General features: G+C 39.1%; 5 protein-coding genes and 1 long non-coding RNA gene across 9 annotated transcripts; 3 read left to right on the forward strand and 3 right to left on the reverse strand.

Moving 5' to 3' along the window:
• The first annotated feature begins 269 nt into the window (after nt 1–269).
• Nucleotides 270–14892, forward strand: LOC115625679 (glucose-6-phosphate 1-epimerase). Of its 2 annotated transcripts, none has more exons than XM_030520815.1 (7): nt 270–858; nt 5510–5561; nt 11069–11127; nt 11205–11361; nt 12009–12346; nt 13573–13724; nt 13782–13886. In XM_030520815.1, exons 1-7 carry the CDS (start codon nt 777–779, stop codon nt 13839–13841), a joined length of 900 nt encoding a protein of 299 aa, XP_030376675.1. In that variant the 5' UTR covers nt 270–776; the 3' UTR covers nt 13842–13886. The 2 variants fall into 2 exon arrangements, with proteins under 2 accessions (XP_030376675.1, XP_030376676.1); XM_030520816.1 differs by lacking the exon at nt 13782–13886 and adding an exon at nt 13912–14892 and having other exon boundaries at nt 276–858.
• Nucleotides 12573–13520, reverse strand: LOC115625680 (small nuclear ribonucleoprotein-associated protein B). Its single transcript, XM_030520817.1, has 2 exons — nt 13271–13520; nt 12573–13211 (listed from the first exon to the last, which is right to left on the reverse strand). The coding sequence occupies exons 1-2, from the start codon at nt 13271–13273 to the stop codon at nt 12627–12629; spliced, it is 588 nt and encodes a 195-aa protein (XP_030376677.1). The 5' UTR covers nt 13274–13520; the 3' UTR covers nt 12573–12626.
• A 23-nt stretch (nt 14893–14915) lies between the features above and the next one.
• On the reverse strand, nt 14916–15305 carry LOC115625681. Its single transcript, XR_003995545.1, has 2 exons — nt 15144–15305; nt 14916–15085 (listed from the first exon to the last, which is right to left on the reverse strand). It is a non-coding gene; the product is annotated as an uncharacterized LOC115625681 (long non-coding RNA).
• Nucleotides 15306–15653: 348 nt separating this feature from the next.
• Nucleotides 15654–16845, forward strand: LOC115626201. Its single transcript, XM_030521484.1, has 3 exons — nt 15654–16177; nt 16235–16438; nt 16521–16845. Exons 1-3 carry the CDS (start codon nt 16100–16102, stop codon nt 16629–16631), a joined length of 393 nt encoding a protein of 130 aa, XP_030377344.1. The 5' UTR covers nt 15654–16099; the 3' UTR covers nt 16632–16845.
• LOC115626199 (transmembrane 9 superfamily member 4) lies at nt 16764–20004 on the reverse strand. Its single transcript, XM_030521482.1, has 9 exons — nt 19863–20004; nt 19298–19695; nt 19078–19236; nt 18526–19007; nt 18275–18464; nt 17979–18206; nt 17625–17808; nt 17416–17554; nt 16764–17355 (listed from the first exon to the last, which is right to left on the reverse strand). The coding sequence occupies exons 1-9, from the start codon at nt 19866–19868 to the stop codon at nt 17255–17257; spliced, it is 1887 nt and encodes a 628-aa protein (XP_030377342.1). The 5' UTR covers nt 19869–20004; the 3' UTR covers nt 16764–17254.
• LOC115626198 (rho guanine nucleotide exchange factor 18) lies at nt 19998–26558 on the forward strand. Of its 3 annotated transcripts, none has more exons than XM_030521481.1 (3): nt 19998–20187; nt 20666–21481; nt 22680–26558. In XM_030521481.1, the coding sequence occupies exons 2-3, from the start codon at nt 20704–20706 to the stop codon at nt 26084–26086; spliced, it is 4185 nt and encodes a 1394-aa protein (XP_030377341.1). In that variant the 5' UTR covers nt 19998–20187; nt 20666–20703; the 3' UTR covers nt 26087–26558. The 3 variants fall into 3 exon arrangements, with proteins under 3 accessions (XP_030377341.1, XP_030377339.1, XP_030377338.1); XM_030521479.1 differs by having other exon boundaries at nt 20145–20211; XM_030521478.1 differs by lacking the exon at nt 19998–20187 and adding an exon at nt 20341–20439.
• The last annotated feature ends 88 nt before the right edge of the window (nt 26559–26646 follow it).

Consider the following 26646-nt stretch of genomic DNA (forward strand, 5'->3'; position numbering starts at 1 on the left):
TCTGGTAATTCCATATACATAAATATGTATGTAGATAGCGAGACTAGGATCTCTGTTATCTCAATATATTAAAACATATATTAAAATAAAAGAGAATGTTAAAATTATAAACTAATGCAATTTTAAATACAAAGTCTCAAGCATATGCTTTTGTGGTTGTGGGTCCCGTTTGGTGCGCTCTCTTACGCTCTTGTGGATGACGTTACGTTCACGTTCAACGTACGGTAAGCCAGCTTTCAGTTCCAATTGGCCGCTCGCCGTTAACACTACATCTAAGCAGTTGGTGCGCACGTTGGAGATTTAACGTTTTTTGCACGAGTTTTTTCCATACGTATTTTTTCATTGACAAAAACACAAGCTGTGGTTCGTGTGTGTGTGTGTGGTATAGTTGTGTGTACGTGCTCACACTGGTGTTTGTGTGTTGTTGACAGTGTGCGTGTGTAGTTGCCACTGCTTTGTGTGCAGAATAATTTTTTGCAATATTATGTAAATCCGCAAATTAAAGTTCAATTCAACTAAATACCAACGGCCAAATGCAGAAACAAAAGTAACTTTGAACGAAAAAAAAGCATCAAATGCCAAGAAAGTGAAAAATAATCAGTGCTTTGAATTATTTAAACACAGTAACACACGCAACAGTTTACACAAAATATTCAGATAAAGCAGCGCTATCGAAAAAGCGCTATTTCGACTTACATTAGAAGGACCCCTAAGCCTTAGGCGGCGCGCCCTTGGGTCTGCATTGAAATCAACCGTTAGTGCGAGGAGGAAACAAAATGGCTACAACCGCAGTGGCAGCCACTAGTGTTGTCGTTTTGGATCGTGGCAACAACACAACATGTACAATAAATTTGCACGGTAAGTGTGCAAGTGTGACTATTTATGTGTGTGTGTGTGCGATTGAGAGATTCTCCAAAAACCTAATTAATCATAATCAAGTGAATCAAAATAAAACAAATTGAGGAGTACCCGACTGCCGCATACCTGTGCTAAGCACAAAATGTGATTTTTTGGATTTATAATTCTATCTACATATACATACATACAAGTATTTAAGAATACACATACCATACATATTTGTATACTAAGCTTAAAATAAAATTTAAAAAAAAATGGGACTAGTAGTGTAATTATACCAAGTTTAGTGACAGTGACTGTTATACCACTTATAAATGTATGTACATATATTCCAGAATACAGGCTTTCAAAATCGAACAAATATGTAAATGCTTTGTGACGACGTTTAGGCTTCATTCGTTCATGCTGTCTCATATGTGCGCAATATTCCTCTAAGCCCTTTTAACCTTTTGTTTACAGGGTATAGCATTATTTAATGTTCGTTTTTTGCCGCCAACAATCTTGTTTACGTTATTTTTGGCGAATGATTTTAGCAAAACACTTCTGGTGTTGTTGCTGCTATTGCTGTATCGCGTCAAAAATTAAATTAGTTAAGCATTTTATAGACTCTTATTTATTTTTATATAATATTTTAAAGCCTTTTTGTGTTCTATGGCCATTAAACTTGTTTGCTCAGCCGCTTGCCGGAGACCCAAACATGAGTTTCTAATCGTTTCTAAACGTGTTGTTTGTGATGGCTTAAGGGGTCGTCAGCGGGGAACAGAAGGCAATGTATATATGTACATATTGTATGCAGATACGTACGCATATATTAAGCTGCATTTTAAGCAAAATGTTATGTGCACTGACATAAACTCAACTATACAAAAAAGGTGCATACGCTGACGATTTTCCGTTTCTATGCCATCCACTTGAGAATTTTATGCGACCTCTGTAGGTTATCAAGAAAACGTGTTGGGTTTTAGCTTTGTAATGAAAATAGTAGTGCTGTAAGCACGGCCTTCGATGCTTCAACTAGCACTGTTTATCAAGGTTGAAGGTAGACTTAAAAAAAAGGTAGACTTAATTTAACCTAATACTTGTAGTTCTCCTAATCGTCAGTGACAGATCATAATTAACGCATATTATTGGTCAGTATTAGCTCAAATGATTAACAAGCTTTTTGTCTGCCCGTTCGTCAGTTTAACGGTATGTATGTTTAGTTTTCCGAAAGAAATTAACCAAACTTTGGTGCTTATAGAAAATCAAACTGTGTGTAGTTTATTTTATAACTTTAAAAGAATACTTTCACTTGGCTTCATTCAATAAGAGTCCTTTATATTAATTAAATATATGATCTTTTATCCACATTAAATTTATTATTTATTTTTATAAATTATTAGTTACTCGTTTCTCAAGAAAAATTGGGGTTTAATTATTGTTTATGTAGAAATTTTTATTTGAAAGCTTCAAAAGAAACAAGCAATTTAAACTAACTCCCATATGAACTCTCACGGATCCCAACCTTCTTGCTATTGAATCACTCTGATAGCACTAAGATATTTCTAAATGGTTTGCTTAGTCACTCCCAATGATTCTGTCAATTCTTATGTTTGGCACGAGCCTGTTATTCGAATATCTGGTTTAAAGTCTTGAATACGACTTTAAGTATTTTATTTTTTATTAACATTTCAAAAATGTAGATTCTGTGCTATTTAAAAAAAAAGGGAAACATACATAATATATTTATATTAGCTTATTCAATTATGTGGGTTTGATTCATTTCAAATGTTTGTAGAATATACTTCAGAAAAAACCTTTGAAAACGAAAGATAATACAGTATTTCCCTTTATTCTAAACCTAATTATACAAGTATATCATAATTCTTTTTTACATTAAATTTGTATTATTACAAATGGATTTAATCAAGCGCGATTGATTTTAAATTGACGTAAAATTTGTAAAATCAGGCATAAGCAAAATTATGGATCCATCCTTTTTTCCGTGGTAAAAATCGCCGACTAACTTTTCTGCCGAACACACACTAATTAACACATCCCGCTCAAATTTCACACGAATGTGAAGTAAGGTGTTACCAAACAATTCGGTATACGCTCGCCTCTTAAATGGACCATTCCGAGTATAATTTTATCAGTTGCCGTTGACACGAACTGTGCAATAATAAATGGACATAAACAAGAGTTGTTGACAGACATAGATAATACATCTAGAGACTATAAGTATAATTTAAAAGTAGTTTTTGTTAATATAATATAAGTTAATAATATTCACTAACGAAAAATAGGATAGGAAACGGTAGAGCTATACTTGAATTTCGCGCGCCTTGACTATGTGGCCATAAGGTTTTGTTCTGAAACCTTGTAAAGAGTACTTGTATACGAGTGTACAGCTATGGCGCAGTATAAATTTGCAAGCTTGTGGGACAACTAGCTATCTTATCGACTCTATTTTTGTTGTCTACAAGCAGGTTACGTCTTTTGATAAGCGGCCCTTACGGCATCAGACTCAAACTACCGTTAGTTGTTCAAGTGGCTTTCAATTAGTGCCTAAGCTGCAACAATAATGAATGATTAGAGCGACGCTTACCCAGATCAAGGCAACTAATGGAACCTTGTCTCCGCTCCTATATTCTCGCAGCGCATTAAACGCATACGTCTGTATGTATGTATTTTTGATTAGGCGTTATAGTATATTATGAATGTATGTATGCGTATATGTATATATATAATGTACGTTATATGCATTAAGTACTTTCAACAATTACACTGACACAGTTATAGCAATACCCGCTCACTGTGTGCGTGTGTGGTTGTGTGTTTGTCAGCTGCCCACGTCTCGTATGAGTAACAGACACATTTGGCACACACACAGCCGCGAGACGCCGCACAGTGGCCCGTTCGCACTTTTCCCGTTGCAAAAATATGAAGCTTAGATTAAACCAATTATTTAAAATGCCACTCAAATCTTTTTACTGGCTAATAAATGTATAATTGCTAACATACATAATATAATGTAATGACAATTTTTATTTTCAACAAACTGAACATGAACTCCAAATTGCAAATATTGCTAGAGCTCCCAGATAAAGTCTTTATGAATAATCCCATTTAATAAATTCGAATATTACTATACTTACTTATATGTAAATCCATTTTATTATTATCATTAGTTGTATATATTTAATTGTTATATTAAATATTTATAATACATAATTGTATATATAAATAAATTTACATTATACCTATATGCAGTTATATGCAAATATATAACTTGCATGGGAACTATAAATAAATTTGATAATCATACTTTGTGTGAAACACGGTAGGAAATCTAGAAAAGGTTTTCTAAAAATTCAGTTTTCTGGATTTTAGGGCGAAATGAACTTTCAAATGTAAGATTAGATTTTTGTTAGTTTTTGAAATTATAAGAAAATACTTTTTTTAAGCATTTGGAATTCGCAATTGGAATTGTATTCTGTAAAGTAAAGTAAAACATTTTTTTAAAATAGAAATTTGTTATTGTTTTGATGAAAGTATGAGTAGACAAAAGGAAGAACCTCCGACCCTATGAAGTATGTATATAAATTCGGCAAAACGAAACAAATCGTGCATGCATCTGTCCATCCCTCTGGATTTCGAAAATAGTGAAAAAAAAACTTGACAAAGCTGGCACTTCCAATCCCTGGGCAAAGGAATTAATTTTAATAACGCTTACAACAGAGTGGCGGAAGTTTTTTTACTTTCGGGCGTTCCCTCTTGTTTATTTTTAGGGTGTTCGCTTTCATTATGTTAGTTTAAATAAAAACCTAATAATGTACTGTGAGAACAAAAAAATATTATTTTTTTTCGTACACATTTGGAAAAAATAAGCCATTGTGCGAGGAGCCGCCAGTCCGACAAGTTTGGAGTGCGCTTTACTCTGTGCCTTAGTTTACTTCACTTTTTGGTGATTTTTTGTATTAATACTTATTATTCTTATTATTTTATTTTGCAATGTATGTTTGTTGTTGTAGTCAAATTGAAGATGTTGAGTTGAAGCAACCGCAAGCGTCGAATGTTTTATAATTTTTTAGAAAATGTTTTTGCTAAACATGTGAGCGCCCATTTGTTTTTTTTTTGCTCGTTGCCTGCCCCCACCCACACGCACTGTGGGCTCTGCACCCACCAACTTGGCCGTAGGTTATAGTCTCTAACAGCTCCATAGTGTCTCATAGTAGTCGTCATCAGAGTCATCGTCACAGTCAGCGTCGGACTCATAGTCATAGACATAACTATTGCCTGAACAGGCAGCCAGCCAGCCAGCCAGCCAGTCAGCCGGTAACTCAAGTCTGAATATTGTTACCCAGTTGGTTTACTTGCAAGCCGTGTTTACTTGACGACTGTGTCTATATACACATAAATATGCATGCATATGTATGTGTGTCTGATTTATATGTGGGTTAAATGTGTGTGCCATGTACTTACTGTAGCGCAGCTGTTGTTATTATTGTTGTTGTTATTGCTATCGAAAATCCATTCATGCCTACGTTCGTGTACTGCCTTTTTTCTCTTGTCTCTTGCCCAAAAGTATTACAGATATGTTCAGATATATTTGTTTGAAATTACACACAACATCTTTCATTCGCTTTCAAATAATTTTTCTTTATTTCAGGCGCTACAGTTGTCTCCTGGCGTGTGAATAATCAAGAACAACTCTTTGTTAGGTAAGTAAGAGGCTTTATTTATTACAAATAATAATGGAACTGTTTCTTAAATGCAGAAATCACTAAGAGATGATGAAGCATGTTATACCTTTTAATACACAGATATGGGTGTTACCAAAAACTATATTCTTATTTATCTGATGAAGTTAGAAAGCGATTCTTAAGAGCTTAGAATAAAATAATATTTTACCGCATTACTCTGCCAATTGCATTACTGTTGACGAACTTTATTTCCTATATATATTTCTTAGATTGTTTTCCTGAAGAATCATATAACCGATTAGGTTATGGATTTAAGTGCAAAAATAGAGTATTTTTGGCAATTTTCTTTTTTCTTATCTAATTTTAAATTAGTAAAACTTAAGGAAAAGTGCTGATTAAAGTTAAAGACTACCAATTTGATTGATTAATTTCTATTACTGAATAACAAAGTGCATTCTTAGAAATAAATTTTACACAATCATGCTTTTCAAATAGATTTTTGGTGTGTCAAGCAAATAGGCAAGATAAATGGTACCAATTAATGGAGAATATGGAATTTGAACATTATCTTAGAATCTCGTTTCCGATTTGATCAATATAGATTTGACTTCGTTTTATTCATTCATTTTATGAGTAAAATTGCCCTATACCGGAACTGGCATCAAGCTCAAAAAATTCACTTTAATCGTGACTTAAATGATAAAGTTCTCAATTATGGGTTAAAGTACATAAATGTTTAGTTGTAATATGAAAACCTTTTCTTTGAAATATTTTCGCAAATATTTTATTTGTTTCCTAAATGCGAATAAAAAAAGAAAAGCTTTTGTATTATTAGTGCCACATATCACGCATACGCAGAGTAGCACGCGGTTTAAATCAACCTGAAAGACAATGCTTTGGAATGCAATTCTTTCGCACTTGTGTCACACTTAGACCAGTCCACGGTATGCCATGTAACCAAAAAAGTGATTTACAAAACTTTACACACACTATGCCACAGAAGTAAATGCATGTAGGGCGAGAGAGCACGCCACTAAGGACGGCTTGAACTAGCCGCCGTTGGATTGCAAGCGACAGTGGCTGCGACAACCTTAACCATTCTATTTGGCCCCAAAATGTTTTTTGTATGACATCCAACAAAAACACAAATGCAGGACCCAACAAAGCTGTTGTGCATGTAGCGTCGAACCAGCGAGCCAAACCGAACCAAACTAACAAGAATGGAACAAAGAGTCGAGCTGATCCGACACTTAAAGACCCTGTACCCACTTTAAAAAAATAATAAACACCAAACGTATTGTAGTAATTAAATCTTTTAAACTTACGATAATAAAACAACAAATATAAAGCACATCCATACAGACAGTAAAAAAAATTGGCTTTCTTATGCTGAATTGTTCTGTGAAACTGCTAAAAAACAACAGCTCGTCCTACTGATTAATTCGGGTTAAGCTTACATACCGGACCGAACTGTCATGGACATGAACTCATCGCGTCTTACTAATCAATATTATAGATACTTCTTCAGGTTGTTGCATAGATTTGTACTAAACAAATATACTCTTTTACCCTTTGGGTACAGGATACAAACAGCCCAAGTTTGAGTGTAAGAGGGACAGAGAGATAAAAAGAGAGAGAGTGTGGCAGAGTAGCATAATAGTGAGCGCGAATGCGTGAGAATGTGGGGGCTAAGGCAACAACAGTTCTGTTGCTGCACTTGCAACCTTCCCCCTTCCCATGCTGGGCAACTGGGCGGCCTGCTCTCTATGTTTGGCCCTCCATTGATGGCAGCTTTTTTCACTCTTGCTGTTGCGCCTACGACGTTGTTGTTGTTGTTTTTGTCGTTGTCGTTGTAGTCCTGCCGCCCGTCATCAACAAGACAATGTGCAGGTTTTTATGAATGGAGTTTTTTTTCTGTGGCGGCATCTAGATCGATAAATCGCGTCTATATGCTACACAGATGACGCTGCACAGTGGCAACAAATAGATGCATTTTTTGTTTTCAATCGACAGTGTAGATTGCTTGCATGGGACATCCTTTTTTTTTAGTATTCTGTTAATCTATATAAGTTGAACAAACGACCATTTTTAAATTTGGATAAATAAAATTGGATTCAGATAGGAAGTCAAAACTTCAATACACCGGTGTATACTTTATTTGTTAAATAAGGGGGTAAGTAAGTAAGTATTAGTTAAGTATAAGAGTATATTAAAAGGAGTGTAACACTTTTTGACGAGTGCTTACAGTGCTAAGCAGATTTGAAACATAAAATCCACTTGAACTGTTACTGAATATAACTTAGCTTCTTTACTTTACTTTACTTTATATTTTTCGCGGGTTTTTCTTATCTATGTATAGGCTAAGTTTATATAAATGATACATATACCTATTTTGTACAATTCTGAAAAATTGTCTAATTTATGACGACGACTCATCGCATAATTTAGTTTTTTTGTATGTGCTTCATTAATTTCGCATCCATTTAATTTGTAGTTTTTGTTTCGACGCACAGTAGTTTTTGGAAGTTTATATAAACAGTTAAGAAAACATATTTTTCACAAGATGGTTTCAATGTCTGCTTTTGAAGAGGTTCTTCATTTTCGCTCTTCATTCGGCCCTATGTTTTACGATGTCGCAAGTACTGCATCAAGTAAAGTAATTTTAACATTAAGATCTGACTTCAAACCATGTGATAGAAAATTACGAAGATATATATAATTTTTATATCGATCCCCAAAGATCCAATTCAATATTTATTTATTTTATTAAGTGAGTTAGATTTCAGGCCTAGATTTTTATTTTAATTATTCTTAACACCTAACACTTTTATCAAAATTATATATTAGATAAGCCTTATATTTCTGAAACTATCTGTGATTAATCATTCTTAGCTGGTCTCCACTGCCTGATTATGGTTTCCCTTTCTAACATTTGCTGACCACAGTGCCTGCATCTATGTGCATATCAATGTACATAGGTATGTACGAGTGTAATATATGTGTAGGTATGTTTGTGTGTTTCTTGTTGCTGTTTTGGCGTTGGCGTTGGCGCGTTTTTTGCCAGCAACATGGGCTAGGGCAATATCTCTATGACTACACACGTACACTACTCACACACACAAACAAACACACACACACACGCATTGTACCATACTCATGCAAAAGTGTGTTGGGTGCGATTCTGTATGTGTTTGTGTGCAAAGGCAATGTTTTTCAACATTTGTTGCTGCTTCGGCTCGGCTTCAGCTTCAACTCTGCTGGCCAGCCCCCACAAGTTAGCCTTTCTTTCATGTATCGTTTTTTTTTGTGCCTTTTTGGTTTGCTTCTTCTTTTTCTGTTTTTTCTCTTCTGTTTTTTTTTTTTGTTTTGGTTTCTCAGTCAGTCGCATTGGCGCGCGTTTTGTGCATTTGGAAACCCACTAACGGCAAATGCTGCAAGCTCCGGATCGTTTGCGGCTCTGTGCCGATTCTGTCCGTTTGTTTGTATGTGTGCCGGTGGATAGCAAAACTACACACAAAAACCGCTGCAACTTTGTGGCAGAGGCAAAAACTCGGCAATTTTTGCTTAGTATTGCCCCCATGGCGCATAAGGACGCGTTGGCGACGAGGTTTTTGCTGCCTAGCAGCAGTTCCAGATACTGCTACTGGCCAGGCTATGAGAGCTTTAATAGCAATTGACTGACTAGCTAGTGGCAAAGCGTAATGGGCTTAAAGTTTGTCATCAATAATAAGAAGTTAGTGCTTACTTCCTTTTGCAAAGTAGAAGCAAGATTTGAATGAATTTGACGGAAAACTAAGCTCAGTTTTAATCTTTAATCAACTGAGCTTAATCTGTAACCCTTTCATTTCAAGTTAAATACTTTTAAAGAGACTGTATGCTATAAATTGGATAAAACTGACTGTTGTATGTATATAACACCACTGACTGTTGTAAATATATCACTCCTGTGGCAGGTAGAAACTTTCTTTTTTAACAGCCGCCATCTGTGTGATGTAAAGGATAATAAACTATTCTAACTCTTAATGGAACTGCCATTGTCGAGCCCATGCAGTTTTATTTCACAAAGTTATTTTAAACACCAAAAGATTTAGTTTTAATTTTAAAAACTAATTTTGACGGCTAAAGCACAACTGTCCTTCGCCCTTCTCATGCGAAGCACTTATGTAACTACCAATAGCGCATGCGAAGCATATTAGCAGAGCCACTTGAGCCAAAGGTTGCGATTAACAGCGGCGATTGTAGGAGCTGAATTGTTGTCTCTTCAGGCCTCCAATGGGACAGGAGATTTCCGCCAGCTATTCGTTGATAAGAGCCAGTGTCAAATCAAGTGCAAGGTGTACGTGCGCACATCTATGGGAAGCCAGTAATTTGACGCATCAGCTTGTACTTAACGGCGGTTGATAGGCCGTTTATTTTTCGGTTGACGGTGTTAGTGTTGTTTGTTCATTGAAGGTCACACATCGATCCAAGTGAGATATTTTCCATTTGCGCCGTCCATGTAGACTACATGAAACCCGCGTTGTCACACTTGGACATGCTTAAACGTGTTCCGCCTGCTTGGCCATGTATCTAGTCTACTTAAAAAGGACTCGATCTCGTCGCTCGCTTCTTTTAAGTTCAAAAAGATCACAAATATAGCTTACTATGCATTTCCTCCTTCTACGGAACTGGGATTATGACTAATATTAAACTAACTTTTAAGATATTTATTTTTAACCGAAGTTCTTGGTACTTTCTATTCTAATCTTTTATTAAGAATGCCAATAAATAACAGTAAGAGCTATGTTTAATGGCATTTGTGTGTTACGGTTTATTTTTACACACACCCCTTTATGCCCCAAAACAAATCGCACATCTTTCAAAACTGACAATATTAATGACAATTGCCCCTTCAAGTCGGGAGAATGCGTGCCACAAAGCTTACAAATGATGCACCACCGAAGGCAAGTTGACGAATGCGCCAGCAAATTAGCACAAAAAGCAGAAAAACGCGTACAAGTCGAGGTTCAAAAAAGCTGATCCTTTGCCTGCTGTTGCTACTGTTGTTGTTGCTACTGTTTGAGTTGTTGTTGCCGCTGCTGTTGTTGTTGTTTTTGTGAGCTAGCCAGCCAGCGGCAAGTTTGGCTACCAAGCTACTGTGCTGGCCATGCCAGTAAAGGTAAAGCCAAAGGAAACGAATGTCTTTGGCAAAAAATGGTACGACCATAGTCCTCAGCAACACGACAACCTCGATAGCAACAACATTAACAAGAAGCAGATGAAGAGGAGGAGCAACAACAAAAAGTGCAGCATCAGTCATTGGCATCAAGCGGCAGACACTTTTTTGTGGCGTTGCGAAAATTTCTTAATGTCTGCAACGCTTTTTATAACTATATATGTATGTATGAATAGCATGTATACGTATGTATATAAGTATGTAGCTGAAATATTTGTGAATGCTTTTGCAACCAAAGGCTGTAAAAGACATCCCTAAATATGCCCGGCACTGACTGAATCCCTTTCTACTTTCGATTCTCTGTTTGCAGCAAGCTGGCCTCCTTTGACGGCAAGAATGCCATTCGCGGGGGCATACCATTTGTTTTTCGTAAGTAGTATTCCGCACACACCCCTTTAACAGTTCTCCAAGATCTCTAGTCAGCCCCTGATATCTCTTTAATGCAGCACAATTCGGACCCTGGTCCTTTGGTCCTCAACACGGCTTTGCGCGCATCTCCCGCTGGCATTTGGATCGAGCACCAGAGCGTCTCCACAATGGCGATGTGGAGGCTATATTCTCACTAATGGACAACGAGTTAACGCGTGCAATATGGAACTATCAGTAAGTAATACCTACTTTGATAAATAATTCTAGTCAGCTAAAGGTGGGGACTGAATTTTAAAATTAGAATTGGGAATTCATTTTAAGTTATACATTTTAAAAAAAAGTTATCTTCGTTGCGTAAAAATAAAACTCAGAAAATAAGTTCATTCTTTTTAATTTGACGAGCATTTTTATTCTATTTTTTATCTGTTTTGTTATTGAAGTTATTCTGACTGCTATGAATAGTTTAAATAGGAAACCGCATTTTGTATTTAAAATTGAAAACCATTTATTATATAGTACAAAATAATGTCGAAAATTTAGGTTAGTTTTAATCTACAAGTAGTATTATTATAAGAACTAATCGCTAATATTAAGCATATTTTATAACTTAGTTAATATTTCTACTTCAAATTAGATCAATATTAGGCTGAGATATAAGCGGCTGTAAATAACTAAAACTATACGTAGAATTGGTACTTTGTTTCTGCAAATGGCCGAGACGAAGTTATTCGGGTGTGTTTCACTTTCAATTAAAGTATGTAGAGCCGAATTGCTTCTAAAATTTGACTGGTATTTGATTAATTGGTATTTATATCACTTTTTATCCTTTTAAATTTGTTAACAACAAATATTTGTTGAAATAATAAATACTTGTCCTGCAGATTCCGCATTACCTACCGTCTTATACTGCGTGAAAAGGAACTGCACTTTCATATTGGGGTGTTTAATCCCAGCAAGGAGTTATCCTTTACCTTCAACATGCTGCTGCACACCTATCTGAAGGTCCCCGATGTGCGGCGTTGTCAGATTACAGGACTACACGGTTGCACATTCATTGATAAGACACGTGAAGGTGCTTTGTACCAGGAGGGTCGAGAGGTGGTCACCGTTAATGAGTGGACTGATCGCATTTACCAGCACACGCCACAAGAGCATGTGATCACCAATGTGGTTTCTGGACGCAAGATGAGGCTCCACAAATATAATTTTCCCGATACAGGTAAGTGGGAGAAACTAAATAAAGTTCTGAAGGGTGGCTACAGAATTGCTTTCTTTATGGGTTGAAATTAAACTATATACATACATACATACGTATTTATATTGCGTCAAATATTGATTTGTGAAAAACTATCGGTCCATCTACAGTGCAACTTAATCAACACACAAGCACTGCACAATCACTGATTTGTCTCTTTGATAGGACGGCTAAAAAATAATTTGCGTAATTGAATTTCTATGGAAATATTTCTTTTATTTACTACAAAATCTTAATTGTTGCTTTAATAACCACCACGACCTGGAGGAGGTGCGCGCATCATACTTGGGGGCGGTGGTCCTCTCATCGGTGGCGGTGCGCCACGCCCTATGCCACCCGGCATTGTAGGGATCATGCCTGGTGGAGGTGCACCCATCATGGGTGCTCTCGGTACTCCACGACCCATTGGCGCCATATGCTGTTGTGCTGGACCACCAACACCTCTTACAGGGCCTTGTAAGCCGGCAGGCACCGCAGATATATTCATTGGAACACCACGTCCAGCGACGCGCCCAATACCCGGGCCAGGTGCTGCTCCTGGTAATGGCACACGGGGCAGACCCTCCTCCGGTGGTGGCGGACCTTCCACAGTTAACGAAACTATGTTTTCACCCCGCAGCAGAACAAACCCCAAAACACGCTTCTCCTCGCGTTCTGGCACTTTGGAGTTTTTAGAACGTATTTTGCGAAATTCTTCGCAGTCGCCGAGTATAAGGTTCATGTGCTTGTCGAACGCCTTAAACGTTCCAATGAATGTACGAGAATCTTGTAATACGATTCGCACCCTGTAATTCAGGTGCTGAATCATTTTGTTATTCTTCCCAATAGTCTGTGAATGCGAAAAAATATTAGCAATACATATTTTTAGCATTCAATAAGCCATATTACCATTTTTAAGCCGTTTTTTCACTCTTTTTGGACGACGCTATACTCCGCACACACTATTTTACACAAAGCCGGTCCTACAAGCAACTCTGCACGCAGAATGGCCGATAACGATAAAACTGTGTTAGTGCTGCAAAATACGCGCGTAGCATTTATCGATTTTCATAGAAAATTTTATCATCGTGTCGATAACAAATCACGGTCACTTGTTTTGTCAGTGATATTTAAACGCAGCTGACCCAATATTTATCATGGAGCGAATATAAGTTATATTATTAACATAAGAAATTCTTGTATATAAATAGTAATATGGAATCCTTGGATCGATCGTTCCCGTGAAATGAAGGACTTTGGCGATGATGAGTTTCCTAATATGCTGTGCGTAGAGGCTGGTAACGTCACGTCGCCGATCATATTACTTCCGGGAACTGCCTTTGAGGCCAGTCAGATACTTCAGGTACGTTTTTGGGAACTTTATTTGATCTTTTTTCTTATAGAAGCCCAAAATCCACAGCAATTCAAATGTCCCGTTGACATATTTAAAAATAAAAAGGCGATTAAACCCTTAAAATGAAATACATTTCAATATTACTCAGTAATAATAATTTATTCAATCCTATTGTTTTCTTGTTCTTGATACGCAGATCATTATCGAGGGAAATGTCAGTCGTAAGACGAAACGAAATCGCTAGCGTTTAAAGAATCGGAACCCAATGAGGTAAACCGATTCGTAAAAATACAAAAAAGGTAAAGGACAGACAGGGGGGCTGGGGATCTAGTCTCATCTGGGATGACAACTTCTGCTACGAAGTTGCAAAATCTGCACAGATTTAGTTTTTTAATTTTAAGATTAACTAGCATATAATAAAGTATGTGCAAATTTTTACAATAACGTAATTTCAAGACTCAAAGTTGTACTAAATATGGTTGCTTAAACTTATATACATATGTATGTATCTGTATAATTAAGTTCAAGATTGCTACAATATCTTAATTTATCAAAGGTTGTGCTTGACTTTGAAAAGTTATTTCGAAACCCAATATGTTTGTGCTTGGCTACTGAGGCCTTAGTTTAGGGACTGTTCACATTGATTAACCGAATTTTTAGTGCGTTCACATTTTGCAGATATTACTTTGAAAGAGATGAATACTAAATTTAGTTTAATTTTGATTACTTCGGTTGGTCAGTGTATATTCTAATAGTGAGACGTTTTCAAAGCTCTCATAAAAAAAACGTACATAAAATTAATCATACATACATAGCTACAGTTTGTTAATAATATATACATATGTACATACATATTATGTATGTAGATTATTAGGACTTAACGATAATCTATTTCGCAAATACCGTTGTAAAATTCAATTCGATGACAATTTTCTAGATTCGGGTTTCTCTGTGTAAACAAAATTGTGCATGCAATTGTGAGAGATTTGCATATTTTTCTTAAACAATAAACAACACATAATAATAACCTATAACATAGGTTCGTAAGAATAAGATATGCACAATATAACAATAAAATATGCAACTTGTATACGATACGATATAAATATTTCTAGTTAATAACTTAATGTATAATACTAAAAAGAAATACACAATAATATGACTACAGAAAACAGTAAACTGTGACAATTTAATATGCAATTGAAATGAGATTTTTTATTTTATTTAGTTTTCTATAAACATGAATAGTTTCAACTTAAAATCCTTAACTGTTTTCGATTTGTTACAAACGGAGCAAACTGATCAAAAATCATGTATATTCCATGACTGATATTAGACACAATTCTTTGTTTGTCCGTCGTCAGGCGTTTCTGGAAACATATTCTCATAAACAATGTCTTTATTTATAAACATACAACTTGTACATACCTTGTATTCATAATTTACTGGCATCACAAATTGATAGCCTAGCAACAGCATCAGGATTAGGACAGGAGCTAGGAATTGACGCATGTTTACAAATTCCACCACCAACGGCTCGCAAAACGAAACTGACTTCTATTACTTCCATTACTATTGTTATATAGCTGACTCGACTTTCTAAATGTTGCTATTTAAATTATAAATAACTAAGCAGCAGCTGCTAACGATTCGCTTTACAATAAAAAACAAATACACACATTTATCAAGAAATTCAAAGTTGCTTTAACAGTTGCTCATAATTAGGGTATTAAAAGGAAATGACCAGAGATTTGAACGAGGCTGAACTGAAAAGTTACCAGCAAATTGGTATACTTCATTTTCCTTGATTTGTAAAATATTATTGTAAAAGAATCATTTATAACATATATATTTTTGTGATTTTGTTTTGCGCTATGCGCACTACCTTGAAATTAAAGAACGGATAACGACGGAAATAAAAGCTCTGGATCTGAGCCAAATAATTCATGAAAGAATCTTGAAGGTGCGATGAAACTGAACAACTAGGTGTAGTGAAGTGCACTGAGCAAAGATCATTTTATAATTATTTGCCTTTTAATAGATGCGGCATCCAGACACCATCGGGATTTCTGAAAGAGTACCACCTAATTAAACTTACCTGAATGAAGAGGGTTTTCAAGGATTTGCTTAAGAGTGCAATTTTTATTGTAATTATTTTGTCTACTTAATTCTTTCACCTATAATGTATAAATGAATCCATCCGACTGTCTTTACATTTTATTTGAACATCCTCAACCATTTAAAATATTTAGAAGATTAACTACTTTTCATACCAGCCTGAAACAAGAGGAAGAGAACTATACAAACAGAATGCCCACTTTTTCTTATAAAAGTGTACACCATTTGTATAATTAGAAATAGTTAGACCCCAGACATCCAAAACTATGTGTCAGTTGAAGTTGATAGTCCACATTGAGCTAAGTCTGCTATTTGCTAGCACCATAGTGGCACGTCCGAATATAGTAAGTTTAGCAAACAGTTTGCTCTGAACATGACTTTCTAATAATTTTTTACCTTAGTATTATGCGAGCCAAAGAAGAATACCTATACACATAGCAAATTTTGAAACAGCGGCCTATAATATTACGAATTTAATCAGGACAGCTGTATTCTTAAGGGATGATGTCATGGAGGGGAAGGGTATAAGGAGGTTGCACTTATTACCAGGGCCTGTACAACCGTTAATGGGCTTAATCACCGAATTTATAGGAAAGTCACCACTTGTAAGTATAATACACGATGTGTAATAGTATGTATACGTGTATATCTACATGCCTAATCGTATGTATTCGCTTATATTTTCAGCATCAGATCTACGAAAAAGATGAAAATGACGAAGATGAAAATTCCAGTATCAAGCCAAAGGAAGAAAGCTTCCCAAATAAAGTTTTAACAATTAGTAACTCTGGCTGGTAACAGCTGAAGTAACACACTTGTTTGCGGATCAAATGCACAGCATTACATTCTTCGAAGTGTTGAGCTGTAGGGATTTCCAAGTATGGTTTAAAAAGGTTAACATTGTTGGTTGCATTAGAAACTTCATATCGATTCGTACTTAAAATTAGTTTATTTTGAATTTTTTGCTTAAATTAGGTATTTTACATACATATATAAATTAGGCAATTATAAATATAATTGTTGGTTTTACTCCCGCATAATTGAGCGACTTTTAGAGAATTTTTGCATTAGCAATACTAAGTTATAAATAAACACTCGATCCGTTCGAGGCTCGCGTCGCGTTCTTTCTTCTTCTTCTGGCTAGTGTGCAGGCGTAAAGGAATCATGTTCACAGGAGCAAGGAAACTTAGCACACAGTTATAGTTAGAAGGAAAAGCACAAGCAGTCTAAATGAAACTTTACATTTGCCAAGAACTTAGGCTAAGCTTGGTACAGTTGTTGCTTTTTCAAGGCTAGAGATTTAATATAAATATTTATAATAATAATGATAGCATAAGTGTTATGATCAAATGATATTGCAGATAGTTTGGTGTACAGCGTTGTGTGGGTTGTGTTTTTGTGTCTGTATGTCTGTGTGTGCCTTAATCGATTTTGACAGCACTATATATTTTCAGAATGAAAACGTAGGCGGCAAAGAAACCAATCGAGCCGGTGAGGAGCCAAAAAGTTAGCACCATGAGACCTATCATGAAACGCAAAAACATATAAGACAAACTTTATTACGCTATATTTCATTAATTACCTGTATAGCCCAAATAGAGCAGCGTAGGTATGAACTCTGTGATCTCCAGCTTCGTAAAAAAGTAAAATATGCTGTAGAAGAGCACATAAACAGCCGAGCCGCCAGAGACGATGAAGCTCCTCCACCACCAGCGATAGTCCTAGAATGTAAGGAAAATTTTCGTTTAATTATTGCAGAACATATCTATTTGTAAACCAGGAAATACGCACCTCGCCGCACAATTGAAAGTAAGTCATAACAATGGATATTTGCGCACAGCTCACAACCAAAATACAAAACACTAAAAACAAAAAGCCAAACAGGTAATAAAACTGATTCGTCCAAATGGCTGTAAAAACAAAAAATAGCTCGATGAAAACAGCTCCGAAGGGCAAAATACCGGCCATCAAGGTGCTGCAAAAAATAGACAAACAAATCAGATAAGGAAGTTATATAGCTTGTTAAGAAAACATCAGCCATATTTCGCATGTTTATAATAAAGATAGCACTTTAAAATAAACACATTATTATGTAATTCAATTCAGCTAGAATAATTAATAGTAATTGGAGAGTAGAAAACTCACCTCAATGCAACATTCATGTACCAATGCTGTGCCGGCACTTGGCGTGGTATCATATTGGTGCGCACTGGATGCTGATATGGTTGCTTCCGATAGCCCAAATAGAAGCCGAGATATACTAGAGGAACTGAAATGCCGAACCAGAGCAACAGCAACGAAATCATGGTCGTGAAAGGCACAGCACCACTTGACGACTTATCCCAAATGAAAAAGTTTAAGAAGAACCCGGTGCTGTAAACCATAAACGAAAAGAGTTTGTTATGCAACAAGGAAATAAGTTGACTACAAATTAAGCGCACCCAAAAACAATTCCGGGATAGAAGGTGGCAGTGAGGAAAGCAGCACGCTTCCACTCGCGACCTTTCATAGTTTTGTAAAGACGGGCTGCATAGTAGCCTGCAATAGTGCCCATGAAGACGTACATAAAAATGCCGGAGCTCATTAAAGCGCCGCGAGACGAGGGCGACAACATGCCCAACATTGCAAAGACTGAAAAGAACAATTAGAATAATCAATAATAGTAACGAATACAAAATTTCTAGGCACTTACATATGGTAACCATGGCCATGAAGAAGATCTGAATGCCGCTGCCTATAACAGCGGAGAATAGGCGTGTGTTTTTCGGTGGACGGAATACATCGCCATGTACCAGCTTCCAGCCGGTCTCTTCCAATGTGTCTTCAATGTTGTCGTCTGTATTGTATCGCGCAATATCGCGACGCAGCGTGCGAATGATGATCATGGTGAGAATGCCCGATAGGAAGAATACCACTACCAGCGAATTAATAATGCTGAACCAATGGATCTGTACATCGCGCATGCCCAAGTAGATGTCCCAACGTGAGGCCCAGCTCACTGAGGACTCTTTCCACTCGACCGAATAGGTAAAATATAGCTGTGTTTCGCCATTCGGATTCACCAACTGTGGACGTGCGCTGTCAGGGAAATTGCAGAGATCACCCTCGAATTTAATTTCCTTGTGATTTACTGATCCAGTTTCCACCTCAAAGCCAACAACCCGGAACTTGTCTCTAGTAAAGGCAAGCAAATACAAATTATTTGTAGACAGTACAATGGGTTCAACTACAATGGAAAACTTACTTGGTGTGCATGTGATAGGAAAGGATAAACTTTAGATGATTGTTTACGTAGATATTATCGCCATCAACTTGACCCAAGCGATAGCCATGCTCATAGGTCACCTCGCCGGGATTGTTTGCATTGACAATGCGCGTAGCCACAGGAAGATTATCCACCAGTCTACAAATACATGCAAAAAAACCATTATTATGGATCAAAACGGTAGAATAATCTGACTTACAAATGCACAAAGTATTCATGTTGTATGCGCTCCGCCACCATGGCCGAGTCTTCCTGACTCCACGTCAGTGGCCTATCTTTTTTGTTGCACAGCAGCTTGCAGTTCACATTTTCGGCCATCCGCACCTCGTAAGGTGTGTTTACGATACGATCACCACGCAGTACCTCACCCAAGTTCTCCGATTTGAAAATCAGCGTACCGTTCTTGGGATAGCAGAATTTAAGAGAGTAGTACTGATAAGGTAGCTGGGTGCGACTGCTGGTCATTTTGACTGCCTTAACATCGATTTTTTGGCCACGCACGAACTCGACGGGCGCAACGCCGGGCACGTAAAAGCTATGCACACAGCAGCAGAGCGCCAGCAGCGAGAGGAGCAGCGGCCATGGCCTGGGCGCGCACTATAAATAAAAAAAGACAAAAGTATCAGTTTCTTGAAGATTTCAGAGAAATAAGAATTAGAAAAGGCTCGGCTCCAGCAGCAAAGTGATTGCGTGTCCGTTTCGCGGTGCAACGCTTTTCTTAGTTTATTGTATAGTTTTAGTAATACTCCAGACAGTTGACTTACCTGCATTATTGTATTAAAAGGCTAAATAATATGCACTAAGTTCCTGTAAACTAGAAATTTGCAAGTAATAAAATATAGAATGGTGGAATCTCTTTTCTTCCTTAAAATTTTATACGCCTACGTCTATCAATCGCCGTCATTTGCTTCTTCCGTCAGCAGTGGTGCCAGTGTATAATAACGTTACACCGCAGAGTGTGCGGTAACGTTTTACTGTCGCTACTTCAATAAAGTTATCGATAAAACTAATGCAACAGTGCAGATAGAGTGAACTAGAGATGGCCACAGCTGTGTCAGGTGTTAATAGAAGGCGATGTGGAAAATCTTTGTAATTATGTGAATTAAAAGTATTGTTAGTGTTAAATATGTGCTACAAATCTCATTAGTTTAAGTTTAGTGTTTTTAGTTTTTGTTCAGTTTTTATAGGGCCACAAAGTTCGGCATTTTGCAATTGCGTTTTTGTTGTTCTCGTCAGTGTGTATGTGTGCTAGTTGTTGTTGTTGGTGTTGGCTTCAAGTATTGCAAGGCCGTGTCAAGAGCTGTTGTCCTCGAAGGCGCAACAATTAGGACGCGCAACAAGGTGGGTGGCTTTGTATATGCCAAACAAAAGTAGGTTTGAGCGTTTCTGGCCCAAGAAAATCAATAATAGTCAAAAAGTGCATACAAAATACATAATGTGTCTGTTTGCATGTGTATGTCAAGTATGTCCGTTTCTATAGGCGCGCGCGTGTGGGTGTGTGTTTTGCGTATGCGTGTGTGTATTTGTGTAAAATTTGTGTACTAAACTTTCTTTTCTATTACAATAGGGCCGATTTCACAGCTAAATACCAAAACGTAGCATAATATGGACAACGCGCAGTCCGCGGGCGATGACAGCGATAATGATGTGGTCACTGATTTTCTAAACTCCAACTGCAATAGCAGCGAGGCTACAACAGCAGCCACCACAGCCACAGTTCCAGCAGCCGTTTTTAATGGCGGACAGCACAGTGTAACAGCAACAGTCAATGCCAAATCCTTGAACCAGACGCCGCGCGTCTCTGTCGAGAGCCAAAATTACTGTATACCTATTATAAACGCACCTGCATCTGCATCTACACCAGCACCTGCCAGAAGCAACAACAACAACCACCCTGTCAGCAATAGCCATTGTGCCAGCAACAACAACAACATGATTCCCACCATAAACGTCACACCACACAGTCCCGCATCGGCGAGTAAATACAATAACATATTCGAGGACACGCTCAGCCAGCTACAAAATATCCGCGAGACTGTGGTGCAAATGAAAAACTCCAGCCAGCATATGCAAGATGGTCTGTCCAACTATGGTCTGCTAAATGCGGCCATTTTGAGCGCTTCGCTGCCCGATTTAAGCGGCGGTAATGGTGCCGGCAGTGGAGGCGGAACCTCTGGCCCACATTATGTTATGTGGTCGACAGCTCCGCAGCAGTGTCTCCTCAACACGGATCGACGCAAGTCCTGGACAACAGTCGATGATGCTAGCGTTGCTGGGGACTGCACCAACAAGAGCGTCAGCCTTTCCAGTTTGGACAGCGAAGAGCAGGAGACAATACGTGTGACCGAACAACGACGCCGTTCTGCCCGCAACAGTACCGGCGGTAAGTCGAACTACCCTAAAACTTCATTTAACAGTCGGGAACTAAACGTTTTCTAATCATGTATAGGAACAAATAATATAATTATCCCACAATTCTAATAAAGTAGTTAAATAGATAATTATTGAAAGCATAATGTAAGCATGCATAACATTAATTAGTTTTGTTTTAAAAGCTTTCTGATACGGGAAACATCTGATAAAATCACCGAGAGAAATTATAACTAAGTCGAAGATTTCATACACTCATAAGCAAACTTTTTGTACAAGTATATGTATACGGATAAGCACTAGCCGAAAGTAATTGCCAATTTTGAAAAAAGTCCAAGAGTTCCGAGAGTTATGGAAAGTAGCGGGGGAACGGGAGGAAGGAACATAATGAACATTGTGCTGTGTACTCATATAGAGTATCTGTGTCCAAAATTTGTTTGTATCTAGCTCTTAAAGTCCCTCAAATCTAGCTTTTTATACAGACAGACAGTCTTGCCATGCTGACATTCTTCACTTCGCACAAACTTAATATACTCTTGTACCTTTCAGTTTTGATGTTCAATTGCTTTTCTAAACTTGGAAGCTACTTAACGAATAGTCCTAAAACCAAGATAAAAGCAAACCAAATGAAACCATATAGTAGAGTATTAAATTGCTGTCATATGAGCTGAAGGCTTACAACAGATGTAATGGAAATATGTATTCTTTATATTCCTCATCAATTATGTATATGTTTATTTAGCTATAGCAATGGATTGAAGAAAAAGAAAATGCTGCTTTTAAAAGTGCACAATTTAAAAAGTTAATCCGAAAAGTCTGTTGAATTTTTTTAAAACAACCCAATGTGGAAGTCCAAAATTACTTGCTCGCTTCTCTGTCGAAATGTGAAATTCTATAATGTAGTTTAGTTGCAAACTATAGGTGTAAGAGCACTAAAGTTTCGGCTTTCTAAAGCTTTTGAACATTTGTGAGTCAGTGCTTAATTTATTGACCATATAGGAAAAAGCAAATTAAAAAGCCGCCAAGTTTCAGATTGATAAGAAATTCCACAAAAGCCCGTTATCAGAAGTCTTGGTGTTGGCAAGAGGCAAGCCACTATTGCCTGATAAGCCGCACACACACAGCGTATATACACCCACACACCTTTCCAGTCACCTTGCATATTATACATGTGTATGTGGTCTAACCTCTTTTGGTTTGTGCATTTTCAGGCATTTCCACGCACTCGCTCAATGAGGCGGAACTGGCTCGCGACTTTGAACGGATTGCGGCGAAGAGAAGTCTCGCAACAGAGATCATCAGTCGAATTCCATTGCAGAAAAGCATCTCGACCTCATCGATAATTGCCAAGGAAGATATAAAGGCAATTGCTCGCCATTTGACCGACAGCGAGGATGAGAATCAGAGTTTATTGCGAGCGCATGCCAAAATCGAAGTTTATGATAACGTTGAGAAACGACGCAAACGAGGATCGCTCTTTTTTCGGAAAAAGAAGGACAAGGCTAAGATGAAGTCGATTGGGGGACAGTTTAGTGCCTGCGATGTGTGTGGCGCCCAAATAACGCTCGCCCAGATCAAGGAACATCAGCTGGAGTGTAAGCTGCAGAGCAAAAGGTTGATGGCTGGAGCCGGTATGGGCGGCAAGGGGCAAGCTGGCCAGGATTACTACGATGGCAATGATGCACATGCGCTCAACGATGATACGCCGTTGATTCGCGCTGAATTTCTCAATGAGCCGCCTATAGAAGCGCATGATTTGGGGGCGGATCCGATGCTGGGCATTGTGCTAAAGGAGCACGACTCCTGGACTCCTGGCGTGCCAAAGGATTTGTTGAAAACTCTGAAGGAGCTGCAAATCAAGCGACAGGAGCACATATACGAGTTTATAATGACAGAGAAACATCACTGCCAGACGCTGCTCGTCATGCAAAAAGTGTTTGTGGAGAGTCTGGAGCGGCATTTTCCTGCCTTCAACATACACAGCATGTTTCCGCGGCTCCAGCAGCTGACCGATCTCCACACCTGCTTTCTGCGACAACTTCGCGAAAAGCAACGCGAGCAGCCTTTGGTGGACACAATTGCCGACATATTGTTGGACTTTTTTTCGCTGGAGCAGGCACAGTGCCTGCGTCTGGCCTATGGTGAGTTCTGTGCAAACCATCGGACCGCACTCGAGCAATTCAAGCAGTGTCTAAACGAGCCGAACTTCGCCGAGTGGTATAAGCACTGTTTGCAGAATCCGCTGCTCAAGAAGAAGGGAATACCCGAATGCATTCTGTTTGTTACTCAGCGTCTGACCAAATACCCGTTGCTGATTGAGCCGCTCCTAAAAAGCGCACGCGATAATAAGCTGGAAACGGACAAACTGCAGCATGCCCTTAATTTGGTGAAATCCCTGCTGGTCGATGTTGATGCCTGTGTGGCGGAGAAGGAGCTGCGCGAGCGTCAGCTTGAGATCTATGCACGTGTGGATGCCAAGTCCTTTGCCATCTACAAGAACAAGCCTTTTCGCAAGACCGAGCTGGGAGTGGAGTCGCGTCGTCGGCTGAAATTCGAGGGTCTCGCCACCCTTATGCAGGGCCGCGCTAAGACCCAACTAGTGTTGGTGGTGGTACTCACCGACTGCCTATGCTTTCTCAGCGAGAACTCAGCCCATAATAAGTACACCTTCTTCACACCAGAACACAAAGCAGGTGTGGTGCCTCTGCAGAAGTTGCTCATAAGGGAGAAGGCCGGTACGGAGTCGCGCGGCATTTACATTATCTCCAGCAACCCGGACTTCCCCGAAATGTACGAACTAAAAGTGCAGACGCCAAAGGATAAACACATTTGGATACAATCTATACGCCAGGCGGTGTTAGATTGTCCGGCCACAGACATCATTGAGGCCGAGGACTTGACGGCAGAGGAGAAATTGCGTATAGGCGTAAACAAGCGAGAGACCATCGAGAAAATGCGCCAAAAGGACATTGAACAGGCGCTCCTATTGGAGGAGAAACTGATGCTGCAGCTGAATCTTATGAAAGAGCACCAACACTTCAGTGCAACCCCCGCAACGAATGGCCAGCCAGCGGCGATGAGCGCAGCCAATTTCCTGGCAGCCTTTGGCTCATACAAGGAGCTCGTGAATGCCGACTGCGATACGACTGAGCTATGGCGGCGTGTGCTCAACACTGTGCAAGACATCAGTCAGCTGGCGGCGACTATTTACACCGCCGCCACAGGCCTGCCCGTGTCTCGCACGGTTAGCTCTGTTGGTGAGAAGCAGAGCGACAACTATAACTCCCCCACATTGCCGAAGCGGGCGGAAACCTTTGCAGGCTTTGATGAGAAACGCGGAAAGCTTGGAGCTGCATTTCCATGCCGTGATGCCACCAAGCTGGCGACGCTCCAGGTGCTCTCTCCACGTCTGCAGGAGCTGGAGGAGAAACGCGAGCTGAAAACTACTGCAACACCAATGGCTGTGCCGGAGCCACCCCAACTGCATGCCAGCACCGTGCCAGCGGCCATTGATGCATCGGCGCTTAAGGAATACAACTATGCTGTGCTGCAGGTCTCCCATCACCTGCACACGCTGCTCTGCATAATCTCGCAGCAAATGACGACCATACAGAGCTTGCAGCTGCAACTGGCACTCTATAGGGAAAGCCCACGCAGCGCATACACACACAACGATCAGCTGGAGGAATTGCGCAATCTACAGGATAAGCTGCAAGAGGAGAAAACCGCCTGGTTGCGTCAGAAGGAGCAGCAGGAGCAGGAACTGGCCGAGACACGTGCCCAACAGCTGCAGTTGCAACAGCAAATCAAGGCAGAGCAGGAAGATGTGCGACAGCAACGAGAACAGCTGTATCGCAAAATGGAGCTGCTGAGCAGTCAGGGATTGCTACTCTCGCCCAGCACCACACTTCCCATAGCTTCGCCAACGCTGGCAGCGGCTGTGGCGGTGGCTGCAGCCGCATCGGCCACTGCCGATGACAGCCACGAGACGGATAATGGTGCTCCAACTGTTCCCACAACAGCTACGACACCGGCAGGCACTGTGGATCGTCGCAAAGATAAATGGCGTACTGCCTCGACTATATCGAAGACGCCGCCTGTGAATCTGCATAGCGCCACAAACGCGCCCAAAGCCAATGCGGCCACTGTCAAGCAGAAACTGCCCATGAAGCTATCCTCTCTCTCCTCTACCACCAGCAGTAGCGCGACGCGCATCGATAAATCTGCCAGTTTCAACAATTCCAGCCCCAATGTGGGGGTCCAGCAGTTATTTCCACTGAAGCTAGCGGATAAGCGACAAGCGGCAGTAGCTACACCTACTTCCACTGCCGCCTCACCGTCCATAGTGCCGCAGCACTCTCGCACGGGCAGCTCCCCTGCAATTATTCAACAAACGGGGGCTCACACACCCACCAGCACCGGCGGAATATCACGTGCGGATTCCGCAGCCACACAGCCCCATTACGCGCATCATGTCGTAACGCCGCATCAACGCTTAGGTGGACAGACTCCCACAAGCAGTCGCAACATGAGCTCCCGGACGAATATTACACCAGTGGTGGTGCCCAGCGGTCAAGCGCCGCGTGCCAAACCCGAGGAGGAGGAAATTTACTTCTGACGCAAATTCACGCCAGAAGTAGAAATCTAAACACACATCTCATTCCAAAGCAACATAACATTCCACATATCCATATCACACTCTTCCCCTCTCGCTATATACATATGTACATATGTATGTATAACTAACTATGTGTGCAATAACTCATTAATTGTATGTAAACACAAAAATGTTTGTTCCACACAACGTATTTACAAGAAACTAGCATCTCAAACTGTAGTGCAGGCTCTCAAACTGTAAACGATACCTTGCTCAATGCATTTTGAATTCTCATTGCATTTTATTAACTGACTATACTTACTTGTATTCCTTTTTTTAGACTTTTTAGTATGTGTATGTGTGTTGTTTATTAACTTATTTACTTATAACAAAGTATGTAACTCTATTTTGAATGACGCGTTCATTTTGTTCTGAAACGAATTTTTCATACTTCCAAATATAACTATGTACTTAGATATTAAGGTATTAAAACCTCTAGGCAATAAAACTTATATACTTACATATGTATGTGTAATTGTTGAATTTGTGCGCGTCTATATCTATCTTAATATACATATATA

This window comes from Scaptodrosophila lebanonensis, unplaced genomic scaffold (genome assembly GCF_003285725.1).
Source record: "Scaptodrosophila lebanonensis strain 11010-0011.00,11010-0021.00 unplaced genomic scaffold, SlebRS2 tig00000080-arrow-pilon, whole genome shotgun sequence".
NCBI classification, from domain to species: Eukaryota; Metazoa; Arthropoda; class Insecta; order Diptera; family Drosophilidae; genus Scaptodrosophila; species Scaptodrosophila lebanonensis.